This window comes from Numida meleagris, chromosome 7 (assembly GCF_002078875.1).
Source record: "Numida meleagris isolate 19003 breed g44 Domestic line chromosome 7, NumMel1.0, whole genome shotgun sequence".
NCBI classification, from domain to species: Eukaryota; Metazoa; Chordata; class Aves; order Galliformes; family Numididae; genus Numida; species Numida meleagris.
The window spans coordinates 7,691,811-7,715,009 of NC_034415.1; the positions used below are offsets into that span (position 1 = coordinate 7,691,811).

The 23,199-nt window shown below is 47.0% G+C and overlaps 1 protein-coding gene and 1 long non-coding RNA gene across 15 annotated transcripts in view; one reads left to right on the plus strand and one right to left on the minus strand.

Annotated features, from left to right (window-relative positions):
• RABGAP1L (RAB GTPase activating protein 1 like) overlaps positions 1 to 23,199 on the minus strand; it is a 208,717-nt gene that overhangs the window by 30,422 nt on the left and 155,096 nt on the right. For 2 of the 11 annotated variants that reach the window (XM_021404057.1, XM_021404058.1), the window contains exon 1: positions 4,711 to 4,846. The exons of 7 other annotated variants lie outside the window; for them this stretch is intronic. Coding sequence is in view for 2 of the 4 variants with exons in the window: in XM_021404056.1 (XP_021259731.1) it covers positions 1,860 to 1,970 (111 nt within the window). In the remaining 2 variants the exon portion in view is untranslated. Of the gene's footprint in view, positions 1 to 1,859; positions 3,907 to 4,710; positions 4,847 to 23,199 lie in introns of those variants that run through there. 2 more of the 11 variants (XM_021404056.1, XM_021404061.1) reach the window with 2 other exon arrangements.
• Positions 4,601 to 12,378, plus strand: LOC110402234. 4 transcript variants are annotated; one of them, XR_002440986.1, is made up of 3 exons: positions 4,678 to 4,816; positions 5,796 to 10,803; positions 10,974 to 12,378. It is a non-coding gene; the product is annotated as an uncharacterized LOC110402234 (long non-coding RNA). The 4 variants fall into 4 exon arrangements; XR_002440984.1 differs by having other exon boundaries at positions 5,796 to 6,127; positions 9,649 to 12,378; XR_002440983.1 differs by having other exon boundaries at positions 4,601 to 4,816; positions 5,796 to 12,378.

The window sequence follows — 23,199 nt, forward strand, 5'->3', positions numbered from 1 at the left end:
CTGCCTAAGATGCAAACCTACAGAGAAGCGAAGTCGCACAGCGAAATAACCACGTGTCATGGTCACGCTGCAATATGACTAATTTTACAAAAATATATGTTGGAAGTTCGCTGTCATACAGCATGGAGTGCAAATATTCCTGTTAAACTGTCTGGTATTTACGTGCATCAAAGCAATGCAGCAGAGCACTGCTGCATTTAAATGGAACTGTGAAATTTCCAGTGGAAAAAAATCTGACCAGGACTGATGGGACCAGGGAAGGAGGAGCTAACTCTGATTTTCCTCAGGCACGCTTGTTACCTCGATAGCTGGACATCTGAGCAGGGCTGGCCCCACACGTGAGCAGCCCCATGGCAGTCCCACTACCCGCAGTACAAAGACTGCATGCAGTGAGACTGGAGGCTGCAAGCTGGGCTGGTTTCCATTTCGGTAATTAACCCCTTGCAGCTCTGTGTCATTACAAGAGGCTCTCTCACCTGTGCAAGAGAACATGGTGTGCCGGAGCCGCGGCACCGTCATGGTGCTCCTCGAGCAGAGAAAGGCATAATAATAAAAGGGACTGGGCAAGACTCCCCTTGAGATCACAGAATCACAGAATCATTAAGGCTGGAAAAGACCTGTCAGATCCCCAAGTCCAATCACACACCCCCACCGTGCCCACTGACCTCAGTGCCACATCTCCACGGTTCTGGAACACCCCTAGGGACGGTGACTCCCCCACCTCCCCGTGCAGCCCATTCCAATGCCAGTGTTTCACTATTCCTTGAGAAAATACATTTTTCCTAATTTCCAACCTGAACCTCCACTGGCACAACTTAAGGCCACGACCTTATGCAGAGTATGCAGGAGATGGGTTCAAGCCCTGAGATTTCCCAAGCATGCACAGGCAGACAAACCCAAGCAGGAAATACGGGCAGGGAGATTTTACACATGGCAAAAAAGAAAGTCTTCCTCTTCTGAGGAATCTCCTTTGTCACAGCTTAATGAACCACTGCGGATACCTTTAGGATTTACTTAGTGCATGGATACAAACACATACACAGACCAAACTCTGAGAACACAGACGCTTAACTGGATTCCTAAATAATTAGCCTGATTAGTATTTATACTGATATTTTCACTGTATCTGCTTGCAAGGTAAGCTGAACATCCAGATTTCAAAGGCTCCTTTCAACTCGTTCGAGCTGGATTGGCCCGCACATGGGCACAGCTGTACAACTGAGACCAGAATGAATGCTGGCACCAAACTTTGGAGTCAGAAAAGCATCAGCACAGCTCCTTGGAGAAGGGCTGGGATCTCCGAGAGGGCAGAAGGTGATCGCACTACATGGAATTTACACAGACATGCTACTTAGGAAAAGGTAAGTGGTAGTTCGACTAAGAAGTTCTAACAGATACTTATGCTGGTTTCAGAAAAGCATACAGAAGCTCTGAATCATCCTCGCCATGCAAAGGCCAGGTCCTCTTAGATCCAGTGGCTGGCAGTGACCTCCATCACAGAGCCCAGGTCTGAGCCTTCCGCTGATTGCTCAGACACAGAGTTCCCATCAGCCAGTACCAGCTCCACTGTTAGAACGTCAGTTACTTTCCAGTTTGTTATTTCAGTTATTTAAAGATTATTTCCAAAATGTCATTTTCCTACCAAGCAGGTCATCCTCTTCTAAATTTAGCTATCTAGAAAGATATTATTTTAATCATCTTCTCTCCACTGAAATAAACTGTTAACTTCAGTCTCACAGGCACACGAAGGCAAGCTGCTGAAAAGGCAATGAAAAGAAAAAACAAACAGCTTTCAGCAGGAGGACTGCAAAGAGCACAGCCTTAAGCACTACTGGCAAAGGAGCAAGAGGAACACCTACCACAGATCTGGGCTTGCTGACTGCCACCAGCTTGGCCAGAAAGTCCTCATCGTACAGCTGGCTAAAGACATGCGCGTCGTAAGCCACCATTATGGAGACCTCTTCCATCATCGTGCCGGCTGCTGCCGTTAGCAGCGGGAGCGGGACGGCAGCGCGAGCCTGAGCCTTGGCTGGGCTCTTTGTCAGTTGTTCACACCCACCTGAGGAGCTAATGAGGAAGGAGTGTCAGGAGAAAAGCCGACCTAGCAAACCGGCTCCTGCGCGGATCTCCCTCTCGAGGGTGCCTCTTATTATTGCAGGATGAACACCTGCTCGCGTTCTCAGCGGCCCGCTTGCCAAAGCGTCTCCTGAAGGTTGACAAGATCCCAGCAAGTACTTGAAATTCCAGTATCAGGCTGAAGAGGAACGAGCAGCAGCCAAACCAGATGAGCGTTAGGCAAGGGCTGACCCACCAGCGCTTGACGGCAGCACTGCAATCCCTTCTGTTCTTCTCAGACTTTGCACCACTCGCTTTTCCCAGTTTTCTTCCACTAAAGCTGACAACCTTGTTTAGCAGGGGCTTGCTTCCTAGGGAGTTGTTTCTCTTGGCTTACTTCTAAATCCACAGAGAGTGGTGTTATGACGATGCCTTTCAAGCATTCCTCAGTTCTCCACGAGTTTCTAAATCTCTCCTTTCTTCTACACAAATCTGAATTGCATTTGGTGCCACTCAGATGCTCGCTCTGAGCAGGAAGATAATGGTACCAAGCCACAACCCCCCCCAGAAGAGTCCTTTGGTTTCACTTGTAACACAGCAGAGCAGTTGTGCAAAACGCCGTGAAGTCTGTAGGACAGTCCCTGGATAAGCCTGAGCTTCCACAGGTGAAATAAAACCAGTTTAGCCAATTGGAAAGTTTCACAGTGGAAGGTTCTTAGCCTGAATCCAGGACTGCTCTGCTCTTATTTAAGCGATACACTATCTAGTCTCCGAGCCCTAACGGAGTGTAGTTGCCTTCCAAATTACTCTGAGGTGCCCATTAGTTTATCCTAACATCTGACACGGACCAACAGCCAGCACAGGGAGAAAAACAGGAGAATGGCAGCAAGCGGTCTGCAGAAAGAACACCTTCAGAACCAAGTCCTTTCAGGTGAAACTTCCAACCAAATCAGCACCTCCGCAGGGGCACATCCGCTGCCTTCTTCTCTCTGGAAGCTTTATGCTCTTCCCAGCAGCAAATCCGACCTGCTTCGGGAGCACGATCCTTCCAGCTGTCCCCAAATTGCACACGCCGGGTGCTGCAGCTCCGGGAGAAGTTTCCAGCTGAATGAGTCGGTGGCAGATGGTTGCACTTTCACTTTCCAGAGCAAACTGGGTTAAGACCCACCTTGCTCTTCTCCTTTTCCTGTCCTCCTGAAGTATCCTTATCACAGATTACAGGGGTGTCTAAAAAGCACCAGGTGCGATTTGCATTTGAATAGGAAACCTGAGCAACAGCTGTAGCGTTCAAGATTAAAGCCCACCATCTCTCTCGCTTAAACAGGGGGGAAATTACACGTTATTGCTAGGAAACTGAGAGAATTCTAATAGGCTTATGGCAAACAAAAATGCAGTACTTGAGGTTAAATCCTTGAGACCAAAGCAGCTTCTGACCACGCTTAACCCTTGCAGGATGAAGGAAGGTATTTTTTACTCGAAGTGCATCTACAACGCCGTTCTAAAAAACCTGTGTCTCTCTTCAGAGGCGTGCAGAGCTCTTGCAGTTGTTTCCCACGGCAGAGGTACCTCGGATTCAGACCCTGACGCAACATCCAGCTCAGAGGGTTTGTTCTTTGTGCCACGTCAAACAAAAATCATACCTGATACGCTAAAACCTGCTCAGGTTTTCAGAAGCCCTTTGCACGACCGCCTCCTCCCCAGCTCCGGGAGGTGCCCCGTGGGCTCTTTTCCTTGCAGGAGCCGAACACGTAGCTCTTCCAGCCGCCGCTCCCCGGCTCGCTGGGAGCTGCCAAGGTGTGCTGACAAAGGCACCTGTTGTCAGAGGTTCTCCCACAATGCCTCCGTGCGGGGCTGAGCTCACCACCAGCAGCCCCGCCGTAACCAGCGACCGACCCAACGCCGCAAGAAGGGCAGGAGGTGGAGAATGCAAATTCTCTGAAGGACTCGGCAGCTGCTCGGATCCCTTTGCTGATTCAGCCTGCGGGGAATTGTGTTTATAAGGAATTGTGGATCGGGATCTGCTTTCCCTTTTTGAGCCTCCACCAGGAGGGGTACGGTGATTTAACAGAACTAAACAGACACGTTCCTAATGTTATCGCTGGCTGAATGATTCCTCTCATATACATCCTTCACAGAGGGCTTGCAATCTTGGCATGCTCTAGCTAGCAATCTCAGGAACTAACCACTGATTTCTGATGTTGGCTAATGCCTATCTTCATTTTTAAAAGGAGGTTTTTCAGCTGTTATTTCCAGCTAGCGTAGCTGAGCTGCCTACCAATCTCTGCAAACCTGCGGCTGGCATCCACATTAACAGTCTGTGCTATAATCTGAGTCACAGCACAAAATTATAATAAGCACTTCAATCCAGTTAGCCTAAGCCTGTACTGTTGGAAGCAAATACCGGGAAGAAAAAGGCAGCAAGCACAGAGCGAGCCCTGGCCACCTCCTCGGGCCGCACCACCCCTTCCTGACAGCATCTCAGAACATCTTCCCCCTGCAAACACCTCTGAGCGCTGCACTAATGAACCATCCCTAAAAGACAATAAAAGCCCCGTGCAGCACCATCTTCTCTGCGTAACACCACGGCTGCCTCGCAGCTGCCTTCCGCTAGGAACAGGAACACAGTCCCTTCCACGACACGTTTTTAAGGCATACCTCCAAAGCAGCAATTTTTGGAGAAGCGGTTCAAGCGAGAGGTCAGGACGGCAGAGGAGAGCCTGCAGAAGGACAGGTGAGCTGCAGACAGCTGGTACCTAATCAGGTAAGTAGCCCTAATTGGGATTTCTGTGCTGGTGGATAAAGAGAGGTGAGTGGAAAATTCCCGAACTGAGCACAGCAGCCAGCTTAGCGAAGCAGAACCTGCTCGCTCCAGAGATAAATTCACTTCACTCCACCCCCGGGAATGTCTTACTGCTATCTGACGGGGAGAGGATCTTCCGACAGACTGCAAAGCATTACGTATGTGAGGTGTGTGCAGTTTCCAGCTAAGCAGTCATTCCTGCCGCTGCGCTCCCTGTGTCATTTTCTGAGATTTGTTTTTCTTGCATTAAAGACTCCGGGAGTTCACAGCAGCCTTCAGATAAGGAAACATAACACTCTTTTCATAGCACTTGGAATGGCATTTGACAGCCTACAGGGTGATTTTTTTCACCCAAACGAGCTTGAATACTGATTGCATCATTCCTTACTCAGTAACGACCACTGCTTCAAATGCGGTCAGCGAGTGAAAAGTTCTTGGCCAAACACTGTGACTCCTAGAATGAAGTTCTCTTCTCTCCACACCCAAGGAGGACGTGCTGACCCCAAATGTCTGCTGGACACACAAAGTCCCACCTGCAGCTCCCTGATGTGTCTGGCCAAGCCTAGGTCCCATCACTCTGTGCTCATCCCTTGGCCAGATAAAAGCTCTGCGTCGCAGCACCAGGTGGGCAGCCTGTCCTGCACAGCTGTGCTAACCCAGCCAGCTTGGGAGCAAATCAACAGCTCCTGTGCTTGGCTGCTCTCAAGCAGGCTGCAATTTTATTCATAACTCTGTTCCAGTTTTAGACATCAGAAGTATCTCTAGAGGTGATTTTGGACTCACAGTGGGCACTGAACACGCAGCTCATGGAGAACACCCAATAGCACTCGATAAAGGCAGCTGGCAGGCTCAGCCTGATCTATAGTTCTGCAATTGCTTCTCCAAGTTTTATATCTATTATTTAAAATGTCAAATACCATGGCCTATTTTTTTTTTCCAGTGAAGTGGGCGTGTGCACCTGTGTTTCTCCTAAAATAATCCTCCTAACGTGTGGAAAAAATCTGGGCTTGATGTGCTTTAGCGCATGTCCCTCCAGATGGAACTGAACCTGGCGAGGGATGTTAAAAACAACAAGAGGGGATGCTATAGGTCCATTGGTCAGAAGAGACAGGCCAACGAGAGCGTACCTCCTCTGCTGAATGAGAAAGGAGAACTGGCTACAACAGGCATGGAGGAGGACTTAGGGGTCCTGCTAGACCCCTAAAAATTCAACGTGAGCCAGCAGCGCGTGCTTGCAGCCTGGAAGGCCACATTCTTATGATTTGAACACAGGTAAAACTTTAACCTCATTTTCACAGATTGAAGCCAGAAGAGCCATTCCGTGGCAGAGTACAAATTCTGGTCCTCCAGGGGGGCTGAGGCACGTGGCATGGAACTGCTGAGGCTGAGGTTCTCTGGCCAGCTGCTGCCACACGTTCCCATCTGTGTCAGGGTGCATCCCAGATAAAGTTCAAGGGTTTGGTTCTTCACTGATGCTGCCAGCTTTGCGTTACTGTGAGCACAGCTAATGAAGGAGGCCAGTACCATCTCCCTGGTCTGCTGCAGTCTTACAGGAAGGCAGTAAGAGCAAACTCACAGCGAATGAGGCAGGAACCTTTACAAGTGCGGTCGATGCTGCTTTATGGATGACAAGGAGCAGCGCAGAAAATGCTCAGATACCCTTCTGCCAGCCTTTCCCAGTCACACAAAACACTAGTCCTGCTCCCACCACAGCCTACAGATGCTCTCTCAGTAGGGCCACACTGGTTTGCAGCTCAGCCTTCCCTACAGAAAGCAGTCAGAAGGCAGAAATTGCTACACCAGCTTCAGGCACCACTCATTTCCTGAACGGCAGCAGGCTTCTGTCACCTGTGTCCATCCTTTCTCTCTGGGGAACTATTTTTCCTCTCCTCCCAGTTCAGTGGTTGCAGCGCCCTTACAGAAGGCAGCTGCACGGGCAGGGCACTGGAGCAGACCCAGGGAACTCCTCACACATGCTCCAGGCCATGGCCACGTCTTCTGAATCTGTGCCCTCAGAGCCAAACCAATGCAAACAGGTCCCTCCGGCTGCCCAGGGCACACACATGAACCACGTGTGTCTCTGGTGTATGTTGTTCCCTGGGGCTGCTAATCCAGGAGCTGAGTGGTGTTTGTACAGAATTCTGACCAAGCAAGAGTCACTGAGAATTAAGTTTATTACAAAATGGGTCCTGAGCAATACTACCTGTGAACTTTACTTTAAAATCGTTGCATTTATCACTTCAACGGGTATTTCAAAGAAAAATAAAGTACTTTTCAAGAAAATTAGCATAGCCGTTGTAGTAGGAGTGCTTTGCACTTATAATTACTCCAGTGGATTTCTGGAAAGACTTCAGCATGGCCTGACTCAGGGATTTCACCCAAATAGCATGGAAGCCAACACAAGCAGAGCCAATTTCATCAAGCACAACAGCCATCTGAGGAGCAGAGCCAGCTCAGGCCTCATGAAAACAACCATCACACAATAAGTAGACAACTGTACTGCTATCTTTACCCATACTCTACTGGCTTTTCATTGAGAGCAAATGATCAGCAAACAAAAGACATTAATTAACGTCTAGTAGCATATTCAGAAGCAATGTTTGTCTCACGAAGAGGCGAGGACTGGGTTCCAAGGGTTGGGGCTCCCCATTCTAAAACCCACACCCGGATTTCCTCCAGGTAGATACTTATCTACAGAATCACCCTTACCTCCCTAAATAGGGATTAGCAGCCTTTATCTACCTCCTAGGGGAAGATTAATAACGGGAAAACCCATGACGAGTGCAAAGATAAAGGCGACCATTATCATTATTACTACGTTGTTTTCTCCGAGTGCTGTTAGCAGAGAAATTGTTGTGGTTGAAGGAAGAAGGCAGGAGCAGAGTGCTTCCTCTGTCCATCGAAACACTGGGGCTGGCTGGGCACAAACCTGCTGCAACACGCTTGCTGAGCAGTGGTTAGGCAGTGCCTTTAGAGCCCCATGGCAAAGCCCCAGGAAGGTCTGTGGCCGTGTCTTCCTCCTGGAGCCCCAACAGAGCCGAATGGAAAAGGTGGGATACCTTGATGTGTAAACAGCACAATAGTAAAGGTATACTGCCAACACAAAAAATACACCGAGAGTCTGACTGCTGACAAGATGAGATAAAAGTAACGAAGGCTGAAATTACGTGGGTGAATGGCACGCGGTGTCAGGTTGAATGGGCCCTAACTGGACAGACCAGCCCAAGCACCTTGGTGGCTGAGGGCTGGAAGTCAGACAGTTGGGCTGCGAGAGGCAGTCTAGACTGAGGAATGCTCCGGGACACTGAAATGAGATTATTTCATGCATTATACATTAACACCACAAACCGCTGACTCTTTCCAGGAGAGCAGCGTGTCCCCGCTTTGCTGGAGTTAAAAATGAAAACATTAACTTGGAGGTCAAAGGATGAAATGTAGCTGAAAAAAACAAAAAACAGCCCTTGCTAGTAGTATATAGTCATGCCAAAGATGAGTAAGAGGGATTGGACAGAGAAAGCCTTTGCCATGAGCCCTGCTTGCTGGGGTCAGAGGAGGGCAGCTCAGTCTCAATGCTCCCTAGGGCCAGCGAGGAGGAGGAACACGTAAGGCAGTGCCCAGCCGAGGGAAGCAGCTCAGAACTGTGCAAGCTGATCAGCAGAGGGCTTCCAGCAGCAGCCACTAAGCTGAGCCCCACATTATCCTGTGCTGCTAAATCCCTATTCACCACCGCACAGCACAGCGAAAGGCGAATTCTGCTCTCAGAAGATGATTTGGGAGACAAACTATTTCAGTGATTAACTGCGCTGATCTAGTCTCCCACTGTGAAAATCTGCATCTGTGCTTAATGCCTCAAAATACCACTACGAGCAAAGCTTCTGCATTTACATACGATTTACAGATTAACTTGTCTCAATGTGACTGTTAATAAGCTTACTTGAAGAGCTCAAATGGACTGAGCGGAGGGGAAGCAGGTTCCTACACACGTTGCTGGAACAGCTCCCTGCCTGGTGATGGGGTATTTCTTCAGGCAGCAGAGACCTGAAACATTTCAGCATCCTCTCCTTGCCTCTTAGTTTGCCCCGTTCTAATTTTATCCTTTATTTCAACTGGCCCACAGCTCAGGTATCGGTGCCGTTATTACACCTACACAACTAAAAGAAATGAGACACTTCCTAAAAAAAAAAAAAAAAATGATAGTACAGGAATTGCTCCAGCTTTGCACAGATGTCCGCAGGGCAGGAGAACACTTTCTCCTTGTAGCCATGTGGGGAGGCTGGGCACAAGGCACTGCTCAAGCTGAGGCTGGTACTCCTGCCACGGCCAGGGCACTGCTCCTGCAGAAGCTTGCTCTGCGTTGCTGTTGGCTGCCCTCAATGTCCAAACAAAGGGTTATATTTAGAGAGAAGACTGAGCCATAGCTTCCAACCCGTCCCTGATTTTTAACGTGTCCTTTGTACGGGGGTGGGAGTTTAAGAGTAATTCCTTCAGCAAGGAATGCAAGGGAAGTACCGGGAATACATTTTTGCATGATTGGAAAAAGGAACAAAAAGCACAAGAGAAAAGAAAAAAAAAATAAAGGACGCAAGAAGATTTAGGATGAGTTTCAAAAACAAGCTTTTATACAGAATCTTCTACTATAAACTTGCTCAAGGCATTTCCACACCGGAGGGCCGTGCTACCATTCAACAAGACCCGGACAGACAGGAGAGCTGGGCAGGGAGGAACCTGATGATGTTTAACAAGAGCAAGTGTAGTTATTTACTGCTAAGTGATACTGCTTTTTTTTCTTCTAGAGCAACAACTCACTGCAGAACTTCACAGTACGCTGGAGAATACAGATGCTGTAACACTGCTGGGACTGGGAGCTGACTTCGCACATTGACTGGTCCCTTGCAGCATTAAAGTGAGCGATGTGAATGAAGCACGTTGGAAATCTTTGCAACATAGTGCATTCCTTGTGCTGCACAGCACTGACAGTACTGAGAGGGATGCTCCATTGAACCATCTTGGGGAAAAAAATAGATAGTAGTTTCCCTATGACTATAAAATTGAGAAAGACAAGGAAGGTCTGACTCACATCTTTCTCGTCTCTCATAATGGAGCAATACAGCAGCCAAATGAAATGCTTACTGTAAGCTAAGCACTGAGCACCCCACCTCAGTACCTCCCTGTTCTTGGCCACCTGTTATCAGGGCATTGCAAAACATCCATTTGGTTGGGCAATGCTGTATTTGTATTCTCACTTATTTCACATCTCCCTATCAGGAATGCACAACCTGTGCTCCCTCCATTGGTATTGTTTGCATTCTTGTGCTCTTTCTGGCTCCCTCCTGAGCTGCAGGACATTAGATGCAGGCAGCTGGCTGGGTGCAGCTCTGATGATACAAGAGGCAGCAGGACAAACCTTGTTAAAAGTATCTGAAACAAATCCTCAGGGCAGTAGGGGTTATTTTAGGGCACTTCAGATGGCTGTAAGCTTTTGCTTTGTTCACTACTCAGCTTCAAGAACACCTGAGATAAATTACAGGACATTTAGGTGGGAAGTAAGGAAGAACTTTTTTACAATAAGGGCAGTGAGGCACTGGCACAGGCTGCCCAGAGAGGTGTGGGTGCCCCATCCCTGCAGACAGCCAAGGTGAGGCTGGATGGGCTCTGAGCACCTGATGGAGCTGTGGGTGTCCCTGTTCTGTGCAGGGGGTTGGACCAGATGGCCTTTAAGGGCCCCTTCCAACTTAAACCCTTCTATGAAATACTTGCTCAAGCACCTACCAAACTTCTGAGTTCCACGTGAATAAAGGCACCAAAACACACACACTGAACACAGACATCTCAGAGACAGACTTATGTCACAAATGACAAAAAGACCAAGAGCCCATTTGGAAAAGCTCAGAATACAGCTACCTAAGAATGCCGTGCCACTCCCAGAAAGACTTCATTTTGCCAAACAGGTAACTGAATGCTTAGAGCTAGTTAAGACAAACATTCAGTCTGGGGTGAAAACCTGACCTTCTCTTACTTGGATGTAAAAAATTACACTTGCCCTTGTACACAACCCTTGCTGCGCTGGGCTGCGTGCACAATAGCGAGCATTTATGTCCTTGCCTTTGTTCTTCTCCAGAGGGTCAGGTAAGGATGGATCATCAAAGCAGAACAGTGATTTCCCACCAGAAGCCCGTGATGAACACACAGCACAAACAGAGCAGCTGCCAGCCAGCAGCAGCAGGGAGGCAACCAAAGGGAGGCAGCTGCTGGAGAAGGGGAGTGCAGAGAATCGGCTCATGGATATTGTGTCTGCATGCGGCAAAGAGAGGGTAAAAAATAAAAGGAAAAGGGAGTAAAGACATTCTGACACCTGCTTGTCCTAAATAAATCTCTGCAGGGTTCCCTCTGCTCTTTCTGAAGCTCTACAGCACTGTGATGGAGTAAAGGTGCAAAACACCAGAGCGTGTGAGAGCACCTGAACTGCCTTCCAAGCCGACGCGAGTGGTGCTGCCACACAAACAAAGCCAGGCTCTGTTCTTCTGTTATTTCCACTTTCATGCCTTCCTGCTTGGGAAAGTGACCCAACCCAGAGCTGCCAGCTTGTGCTTGGCAAGGAGCTCCTCTGGGCAGCACCCCTGGCCTGCCCACGTGCAGGCTCTACAAGCAAGCTGCCGGTTTACGGGCAGCACCAACCCTCTCGCAGCAACCCGCTCCTCCAGCCGCACCCTGCAAAAATGAGGTTGTTCCTGCAGAACTGCCTCTGCAGCAGGGCTCTTCCCAGCGGTGCTGCAGGGAAAGGAAAGCGTCTTGTCACGCCTGGAACACGGACACAGCTGAAGTCAAAGCAGGCAGAAATAAAGCAAGCTAAAAAAAAAAGGCTTAAAGCTGTCTCTGTTTGGGACTTTTCTACTTTCCTCAAGAAAAACACCTGGCACCAACTTCACAGCCCAGCTAACTCCCAGTGAGTGCAGCACGGCCAGCTCTGCACCTAAAATACCTTTCCAGCACCCTGGTGGGTGCCACCCCAACTCAGCAAATATCACGAGAAATTTGCTCAGCTGCTGCATGGGAAAAACAGCAGATGCAGGGCTGGGAACGCTGCTCGAGAGGAACCACAGGGATGTGCAGGGCACACTGCTGCAACTGCTCTGCTTACGAGATACGGAAGAAACCTGCTCAGCTAAATAAGGGAATAAACCATGCAAATAAAGAAATAAAACCACGGGCCAGCTGCAGACAAGCGGCGAGAGGGAGGCCTAGGCATTATTTCGGAGGTTGCCTGGTAACAGGCGGCTGCAGGGCTGGAGCTATGCAGAACTACAGCGCTGCATTGTGGCTCTGAATCACAGGGAAGTGTCCTCCGAGGGGCAGCAGGGCAGAGCAATGGCTGGTGTGGGGGCACCTGCTAAGGGCGATCCCCCAGCAAAGGGATCTCTAATTGAAGTGGCAAAAGGCTGCGCCCTGCCTGCCCTGATCAACTCCAAAGCACGCCCGCCTAGCCTGTAATACCATCCGGAATAAAACGATGTCCTTTACAGTCACCTCATGGGTTAATTACTTATTAACGATCTTAAATAGCTCAAAGCCAGTCATATCAGGCTACCCTTGCTTTGTTAGCAGCCGCTGATTGTGTACCACATTTTCAGTTATGGACTTATCTAAGGTATTGCCCCCATTATTTAAGCTCTAGGTTATCTCAACACCAGCTCGGCATTCACTTAAGGAACCTGCTCACTGTGAATCTGTCGAGTAACTGAATCTCAGCATCACAGATCCACTTGTTCTGGCCAAAAAATCCTTCTGAGTCACGTTGTACCTGCAGCCTTCTGGAACCACCCCGTGCGGCCACTGCGGATCATTATACAGACAGCAGCTGTTGAAGAGAGCAGCGTAATGAGAACAGCAAGAACTACATGTGTACACATTTCATGGAACCCTTAAACAGGGGTTTTGAATGAAACTTATTTCTGGGTCACTGAATGCGGGCTCTGACTGCAGCAGTTAATTGTTTTCCACTGCTAAACGTGTAGGATGTTGCTCTTCACAGCCAGAGACAGCCACAGAGCCACTGCAGGAGCCAGGCAGGCTGGGGGAAAGGCAACAGGGCCCTTCCCCTGCGTCTGACACACACAAGAAGCAGCGGTAACTTACTTTGCAAGCCATCATGTTTAATAGCATAAGTAGCAGATTGAGGAGTGTGTTGGCTGTTTTCAAACCTCCTAATTACGGGCACAGTTTCTGGGTCCTTGGGGAGCTACTCACTTCGAGGTACTATTAGCAATGTTTTGCTTTTGTCTGGGGTTGGAAAGAAGGCAACGGAGGCTCACTGACATGGCAAACGCTTGGGAGAGACACCCTCCATTTCCTTAATGAGCCTATTAAGAGAATCTATCAAAAGCATAAGGATGGGTCTCAGAGGGAAGAAACACTGCAAGAAAACAGATTGTCCTGAGATATTCCCAGTCCATGAACACAAGAGAACAACCCACAGGCTACAGCGGTCAGGTGGGAACAATGCAATCCCATTGCTGGAGAGGTACAATCTCACAAACCTGGACACTTTTCCTTTTTGCATGGCTGTATTTCTGAGCTTCACCATCTGCTTCAGCCTCCCTGCCTCCGAAGGGGAGATGATAAACCCCACTTTAAGGAGACGCTGACATACTCAGCTCTGGGGAATCTGGGGAGCCAAGTGTCTGGCGGAACTGTTAGCGCTCCCTGAACCTGAGCAAAAGGAGTGAGCGAGGACTGTGCTTATTGTATGGCACAAGAACCAAAGTCTGTAACAAAACTTAACAGGGAGCTTATTCTCCACTTTGCAAAATGAATCTTTGCAAATGTGGATCCCAGGCTCTAATCACCCTAGAGAGATTAAAAAATACCGCTGCGTTACTACAACTATCCCAGCTACAGGGCAGGGCCATGCACAACACCATCATTCTCCGCCACACAAGCTTTTATTTAAAAGATAACTAAGACACAGTCCTGCTCATTTCCCATTGCTTAGCCTCTGCTGCTGGGGAAGCAGCATTGCCTGCGGGGCTAGCACTGCCCACTGAAGCCAGATCACTGGTAAATGCAGGGCAGAGAGCGGATGAAGAGCAGAAAAGAAAGGAAGAACAAAGAAAACCAACACTGCTTAGGAGCTTGAATGACAAGACATACTAAAACACATGCTTATTTCTCTTAAAATGCCACTCTCTGTCAACCATGATGGCTTCCAGACTTCCAGAGTTTAATTATGTTGCAATTGCTTCCTATTTGGACAAGGCCACAAAACTAGAAGCTCAGTACCTTTCTACATTATCGTCTCCTGCACACTCTCTACACTTCTGTAGAAGCAGAGTTCCCTTTCTTGCTGTCAACAAATTTGCCTTTGGAATAGAAATGCTGCTTTAGGTCCATTAGAGTAGCATAAGGCACATTAAAATGTTAAGAGCAATGATTACTGTTACTTCCAAGAGGTACAAACTCACTTATCTTCTTGTTAATGCTTACAACTCCCTTTTTATCATAAAAGCAACAAAAAGAGAACAAATACAAAACCCAGACACATGGGATGATAAGGCAGGTACTCGCTCTACACATTGCAGAAGGCCCTGTGAAACCTCTTACCTCACTGACTTTTATATATATTTTTAAACCTCTCCCCCGTCCCCAAATTCATGTGATGGAACATGATCTTGTCACATCATGGGTCAAAGGTTGAAAACCCATAAGGCAGACAGGTAAACAGTTCACCTGTTCAAACAGGTATTCTGTAAACACTGCCTACAATGCAGTACTCCTATAAGACTTCATTCTTATGGAAATCTTGTGGATGTTACAATAAAGAAAGCTGGAAGGAAAACAAAGAGGGGCTCCTGGCTGCCCCCAGCAGAGCAGGATCCCTCAGGAGCCCCGTGTATGCTCTCAGCTCAGCATGAATCTATGAAATGTGCTGCTCGCTTCCTGCTCACATAGGCCATTAGGGCCTCTGTCTGCTTCTGGAGGAGCAGCTGCCTGATGGAGAGAGACTAACGAGCACAAGCAGAACCCAAGATGGGCTTCTGGCATGGCCCACAGCCATCTGTTCTCCTAATTCACCTCAGAGTGAATTACCAGGGCCTGTGGGGAACCCCCTCTCAGAAACATCACAGAACGGCTTAGGCTGGAAGGGACCTTAGAGATCATCTAGTTCCAATCCCACGGCCATGGACAGGGCAGCCACCCACCAGATTAGGTTGCTCACGGTCCCATCCAACCTGGCCTTGAAAACCTCCAGGGATGAGACAGCCACTACTTCTCTGGGCAGCCTGTTCCAGCACCTCACCATTATGAGTAAAACATTCCCCCTTAACATTTACATCTATATCTGTTCTCTTCTACTTAAAAACCATTCTCTTTTGTCCTATCACTATCAGACCGTGTAAAAACTGACCCACCCGCTCAGTTGCGTCCCATCTGATGTCAACATGCCCGGTCTCTCAAAGGCCTAAGATCACAGAACCCAAAGCCCTGAGCGCAGCACCATCCACGCAGCCAATCATTCCACTGTCCTGTTCTCTTTCTTCTGCCCGTGCCACTGCACGATACCACGTGTCAATCTCTCTCTGATTGCTGGATACTTCTCAGCCTGGTGACTTCCTCTTGCAACTTGGCCACTTGCTCCAGAAGATCACAGCGCTGGGCACACCTGCACCCACGACACCTCCTTCTCCCCTCAGGCCCAATGGGGGACTTCCTGGAGTTCCCCCCAGGGGAAGGCCTAGGCAGCTCTTCTGCTCCTCAGGAGGTTTGTCTGCGTGCACACATCATCCTGGGAAGGTTGTGGCCCCTGAGACTGCATTTCCACCTCAGCTCAGCCACTGCACAGAGTTGTCACCGTGCGATGTTCCTTTTGTTTCAGGCCAGGAGCTTCCCTGCTGTCAGAGAGCAAGAGGAGGAGGATTCTCAAGGGTTTCCCAGCCCAGGCCCCTTCACAGCTCTCTGGGGCCTCCTCCTCCTCCAGCCTTGACTAGGCTCATCTGAGTCAGGTCCCAAAGCTGTCAGGTTTGTCACAGCAGCCAGAGAAGTGGGTGCTGCTGCATCTCAGAGTAGAAAAAAAAAAAAACAGGTTCTGAAAAGAGATTACAGTGGGCTGGAGAGCCTCTGCCTTGGGAAAAGCCTGTCTCCAACATACTCTGCTTGGGGAGACACAGAATGCACCGAGCAAGATGCTGCTTTCCTGGTCCAAGGAGGATGGGGAGAGGATACCCCCTTCTCAAAGCTGTGCCAGAAAAGGGAAAAACAAATTACATACGTATGGAAGAAGTTTATGACAACACACACTTAAATTTCCCCTTGTGTTACAAGGGAAACACAGGTCAAATTTGCTTCTGAGCATCCTGCTATTAAAGCAATGGGATTTGTGTCTAGATGGGCCTGTGCAAGGATGACATTTTCTTTCTTTCTTACAATCCATTTGCTGGGATCTATACTACGCAGTCACTGAGCAGCAGCTCCTCCCAGTGCAATAGCCCCCTTCCATCTCTACCTCACAACTGTGAAGAATCTGTGCTTACTATTTTCAGGACTGACAAAAGCAATGATATTTTTTTCCCCTCATTTCTGATGGGTCAGGCAGATTGCAAAGTCATCAAAACTAACACCCTGACACGAAACGTTTCTTGTGCCATGGACAGTGGAAAAAGAAAAGAGCTCGAAGTGAGAAAACAGTTTATGCAGATTGCAACCAGCCACCGCCAGGGAGAGAGTGTGCATGTGTGCAAGCAGGACAAAGCATTCTCGTTAGCCATTTAGGAATCAAGGCCTTGATTTGTTTCCAATTCCCTTGCCTCTTGACTAGCTGAGATATCATCGATATTCCCTGCAGGGTAAGGGCGGCCCAGCCAGGTGGCTTTCTCAGACCACTGTAAGACAGTTCCACAGGAGGAGGCTAAGGTCAGTGCTGCTCAGACAATCCCCTGACTCTGCTAAGAATGTTAGCTGTAGTTTTCTTTCTTTTCAGAGTTCAAGGCCTTAACCCCCAGGCTATGTCATATTTATGCCCTTGGAAGCACACCTCTATCTCTTATTTGGGAAAGGAGAGAAGGTCCCCTCCGTGCTGGTGACACACGCAGGTGCAGCTGGGCTGAAGGCCTGCTGAAGCTGAAGAGTTTGCAGCTCTGTTCTCACAGCAACCAGTGACTCAATGTGACGTGCAGCCCTGGGGCACGCACATCCAGTTTGTACCCATGCTTCCTGATTTAAGAGAATGTGTATCATGCTGATTAATTAGTCAGAGATGAGATTTCCTGCATTTGGTGGTTGTTTGGTTTTTTTTCCCCGAAGCTTTTGACTTCACTAGCAGAATCAAATTTTGGTTAGGAATTACTGTCAAGGAAATGGCAATAACCACTCAAACGAAGTTGAAAGGCGTTAACCCTGTGTTTACTACACAGCTTACCTTCCACAAGGAGGAAGGAGGCGATGATATAGCAAAAATGAAAGGAAGTAACTGCAGGAAAACTGCAGGAGAATCCTGAAGCAAAGTCACAAGGAGAACTAGAACCGCGAGTACTGCCATCAGGAGGCACTCAGCTAAACCTCCCCTCCAGAAGCTGCAGGTTGCTTATACAGCAATCAGGCAACCACTCATTGAATTTAACACCATCAATAATGGCAAAAATATCCTCCAGGGTTTGTAATGTAAAGTTATTAATAGGGATTTGGTTCTAAATCCCACCTGCAGACCTCTGCATGTATAAAATGCACACTGCTGTCTTTCTATACATAGCTTTGTTTGCTCACTTAATTTTTAAAGCACAGAACTTCAGCTGCAGGTGCCTGAGAAACCAAACACCAGCAAAAAAAATGCGCAAGGACACTGTCCTCAATGTCTTCTCTTTGTTTATTTCCAAAAGCTCTAGGGAAAAAAAAAAAGGGAACATTGTCAGCCTTTGTCTTTTTTTAAAATACTTTTTTAAAGTTTATTTTTAAAGTCTACCCTTAGGTCTCAGTACAGCAGAGTGCTTCAAAATTTGTTACTTCATTTCATTTCCCAAACAGCAGAGCAGACCCAACAGCGTGACAAGGATTTTTCCCCCAGGCTGCCCCACACAACAGCCTTTGACTGGGGTCTACCTGAGCTTTCTGAAACTAATTCCAGTAACTTTAAACTCTGTAACACCTGCAGAAACAAAACATACCAGAGAGGCTGATTAAGATATGATGCAAGGCAGCTTGGAACTTCTGCCAGAATGTAATCTCTTCCAAATGCAAGTTTTCTATGATTTCTAGGCATAGGCATAGAAGATAACTTGCTTTGCAGCATGGAACTTCCCATAGACAACAGAGCTTTTTCCCCATTGCTCAGGGAGGAGAACAGAGAGCTTCTCTGGTCAAAGGAACTAAATGAATAAAGACAGTACGTTTTTGGTGTCCTGCTGTTCAAAAAATAGGTCATCACAGACAAGACAAAGAGTAAAGGTCTCGGTGTTTGTACGTAGAGAGCTGCTTCCTTGGTCTGACTGCTTAAAACAGTCCAGGAGAAGGAGAGATGAATTTGCACCTCCAGGAAGGAGCTTGAACAGTTTTGATAGTGCTGAAGGAACACTTCCTGGCCAGCGTAAGTACAGGGCACAGAGCTCCTTTCTATGCATTTCAGCACCTGCACATTGAACTACATCTTCCTCTACAAAACATGTACGCCTGGAGTTATGTTTGTAGTTGAAGTATGGTCATAAGTGCTGACCCTGGGATACATTCTTCTCTGAGAGAGCGGGGAGGCACAGACACAGGCTGCCCAGGGAGTGGTGGGGTCACCGTCCATGGAAGTGTTCAAGAACCATTTAAATGTTGTACTGAGGGACATGGGTTAGTGGGAAATATGGTGATAGGTGGACGGCTGGACTGGATGATTTTAGAGGTCTTTTCCAGCCTTGGTGACTCCTTGATTCTACGATTTTTTTCTCTACAGCCTCTTGTGCATCACAGAAAGGCCTAGAGGAGGAACACATCTCAGTGTCAACAAGAGGTGCTGGAACCTGCTGGGCATCGTCATCGCAGCCTTCCACAATATTCAAACTCAAGGCATCCCTCAAAAAAAAGAAGAGAGCTGAGACTTTTGCTTCTGAAGAACAACCAAAACAACTACTACGCTCACCATGGGAACTCTACATACTCTGCAACCACTTGACCTTCAGACCACCGGAGGTAGAAATCTGTTCATACGACATTTTAACTTGTCACCATATTAGTCAGGACCTAACAAAACCCCCCAGCCAACCTGCACCTGCGATTCAAATGCATTTGATTCAACCTAGGGAAAAAAAAAAATCAGTTTCTCTTTCTCAAAGAACTGAGTTACTGTCATTAAACTGTGATATACTTGACAGGAAAGAAACATCAAACAGTGAGACTCCATGCCACCTTTATTTATTCTCTCTGTACTATTCTCAGAATCCTTTTCACAAAAAGGATGGAAGATAAAATTAATTTCCCTCTCTGCCCCCAAAACTGGGGTTTCTCCTAGTGAAGACAATGATTCAACTTAAAATCTTAACAGTTCTGCATGATCCAAATGAGCTTTTGGCAAATACAGCATGCAAGGAAATCTTCTGGCTAGGTTCCACTTGACATGCCCAGTCATTCTGAATTAAGGTCAGGTAACATTAGGTTACTGTGGAGGAACGCAAGGGACAGCCAGCTCTGTAGATTATCTGTAACTTTGTGCTATCCACCCAACCCTATGGTAGCGTCCTCCTCCCACGTGAGAGCTAACAAAGCAGGTTCAGGGAGGAATTATTACAGATAATTTATTAGTCCCAGAAAAGGCGTGTAGGTTTTACTGAAGATAGAGATCCAAGAAGTGAGGACAGAAAGGAGCTGTTACTCATCCAGAAGGAAAGAGCCAGACTCAAGATGAAGCCAAAAGACCTGAACACGCCTTCCTTCCGCAACTCTGAAAATGAAGCCATCTATCATGGGGCACAGCTGGGGCTCCTGGCAGCACAACGCTCAACAAAACAAAATTCAGGGTATCTCCCATCTGCAGCCTGCTGGACCATGGAACAACTTCCAGATGCCCCCACCTTACTAAATTAAACTTGTAATATTTAGGGCAAGTCTCTTAATGACATATGCTGTGATACAACTCTTGCAAATAGAAACAATGGATATTTCTACCCATTCTTCCATGTCAAACTTATATAGTATTGTAAAGACCCTTACCTTCAACGCTCTTCTTGGCGATGCCATTGCAGCAGAAGTACAAATGCTAACAACTACTACAAGGACACCAAAATATTTGTATTCAGTCAGTTTACAAAGCTGCTTTAGACTGTTAAAGTGTGATCAATTATTAATAAGAAAATGATATCATTTCTTCCTTGTTGATAAAAATTAACAGTCTACCCGATTTCATTTACAATACTCACTCAAAGCAAATAAAAGAAGAAAAAGAAAGCAGCTTTCCTAATGCTTAATCACCATGACAATCTTATCTCACTACCAAATGCGGGCATCGTGTCTGCTTGCTGGAAAACCAGATAGGCAGAGTTCAAGTAAATAAGTATTACTTAGCTGAAACCGATTTCAACTGATGACTTCTTCCACACAGTTGACACTTATCACTGAGATGACAGACTATTAAACATCCAAATCCAGCGTAGCCACTCCAATCTGATTGTCAGATGCCAGGTTGTCGCACTGCAGTGCAGCAGAAAGCCAAGCAGGAAGGAAGAAGCTGAAGGTGAGCACAGAGCGGGCATCAAAACCTACTGCCCTCCTCATGGCAACAACAGGATCCTGTGCCTTGGAGATAACAGCATCGACATAATATGTGGAACTGATCATTGGCTTTTAATAAGAAAAAATATCTAGGCACGGCAGGGTTTTCTATAGATCTAAACATAATTCTTTTCAATTTGGTTTGGCCTTTTCTTGAGAGGGTGATAAATGAGCAATCTTTTTCCTGCCCTTCACATTGGAAGATGAATTAGATACACTGTGGGTAGAACCAGAGGAAGAAAAAGCTCGTTCAGTCTCAGGGCTTTCTGTGGCTGCTTTCTGCTCCATCTGTGGTGTTCTGCCACCTCTCACAGTAGCAAGAAAACCTGAGTAAGCAGATAAATACACATATATACATATAAACACAAAGCGAGACAACGTACTAGAGTGGGAACAGGAGAGCAAGAGAGCTATTTTTCCTTCTTCCCATTGAAATTCACAGAAATCAATGTGCAATTCCTTGTTAAACCATGCCTGCAAAAACTTGCTTCCAGATCAAACAGCAGTAATGCATCCACATCAGTATGGCGCTGGCTTCAAAACACCACTTTGAACTCCAAACACTGAAATAATAACTTTATTGAAAAAAATACACCAAGAACAACCCTGAAATGAGACAGAAACATAGCAGAGCCCCTGCTACCTCTGGCTTTACTCATGGGCTTCAGGGCATTTCTAGATCTGCAACATCACCGATTTTGAATGTTAACTCTTCTTGATTTCCGTAACGACCACAGGACACAAATGGGCAGGAATCCCTGAAAGCACCTGGATGCTGTCAGACCCAGAAACTGCCCTATGGGGAAAACCTCAGAGTGAGACTTCCTTTGTCCCAATCTACAGCTCAACAGACTGAAGCCAAGCATAAGAACAGAGGTGACAGGTCTCCTGTATTAAAATCAAAGAACATTATGCTTTCCTTAGGACAAACACAGATGGCTGTAAGAAAAACTGTGTCACGAGATGCAAAATACAGCAGAGGTCGATTGAGCAGGTACTGCTGTTTTAATAAGATAGCAACACTCAGGTTAGCCTTCGTTCATCCAGAAGGAACACTTCCTTCGCTCATCACACTGAGCTTCCAGACACATAGAAAAACTCCTGAATTCCACTCCCCTAGAAGTGTGAGTACAAAAAAGCAGGGCCGATCAGTCATTCTACAGTAATTCCTTACCACATAGACATAATGTGCAACCTGCTCTGCTCAGGCAGAAAACCACCCCTAAACCCATTTTTACAATGGTAAAGCTTAGGGAATGCTCTGGGAGGAACACATCCCCTCCTCCATAAAGGCTATAGTGAAATGAAAGGTGTGGTCATCTCAGACTGGAAGACCAACAGGAAAGAAAGGAGGAAAACCTCCCATATATTAATTCTAAATTTTCATCTTATGTCGTTTTCGTCTCTTATTATATTTTTATTAGCCCTTAAACTAGCACCTGCTGTCCTACTCTGAGAATTAATGCCTTTCCTCTGTTTGGCTGTTTCCGAGCTGGGAAATTTGTGCAAAATAGGACTCCATCTACTCTAAGAGTCTCAGTAGAGACCTTCCCAGTTCAGCCTCCCCCAGCTGAACCAACCTTGCATTCTGCAAACACGGGATATAATACATCAGCCACATATCAGTGGGACCTCAACTCTGCACCTGTGTAACACACGCCAAAACGAAAGGGAAGCTTCTTAGGCAATATCATTTCAGAGTATGAAGCACCACAAAACATTCCTCAGACAGGGAATACCATCCACCAACCAGTGCTGAGAAATGCTACAGTTATGTCTAATTCCATTGAGTTCAATCACAGCAATTTCCTCACTGGTAAGTTATGGAAATTCAGACCTGGTGAGTAATCACCGCAGATAACCCTTAATTGAAGGAGACAGACTCTACCACACTTTAAATACAAATTTCAATTAATAGGAGCTTTTTCTTTGTATTCACAGAACAGTTCTCAAGGGAGAGTTTGATGCTAATTCTTTCAGATTTGTTTTAAAAATAGGATGACAAAACTACTACCTCCAACGCAGCACCTTCAAAATCCAAGGGTTAGCTGCTGAAATCCTGAGTTAAACCACACTGTGAAATTAAGGAGAAAAAAACACCACGGATTTTCTCATTTGCCTTCTCTAGATTCACGACAGATAGAGCTCAGGGCAGAATATGTTTAAAACAGCAGAAAGAGGTGGATTATTACTTGGGTAAGGTCCTGTTTCGTAGCAGTGTGAAAAAGATACACCAAGAGCATGAAGCCTGGCTGCACCCTGATTCTGTTCTCTAGTTGTTATGCCTCAGCCATTAGTTGACAGTCCTAAAAAACACTCCCTGGCACTTACTCTGTGATACTTACCCTTAAAACATCTGGTGTTTGGTCTACAAATACTAACACCCAAGTGAGAAGCAGCGAGAGACACATGGTGCCCAATTTATTCCACAGAAAATACACGGTTGGGGGTTTGTTCGTTGGTAGCTTTTTTAAACAGAACAGGTTTTGCTGCATTCAACAAGACAGAAAAATACCCTTCACACAACCTCTGCATTCCATGGGACCTCTTCTGACGCTAATTATCAAGACCATAATTTCCTATTTGACCACGTCAACTACTGCAATTACGAG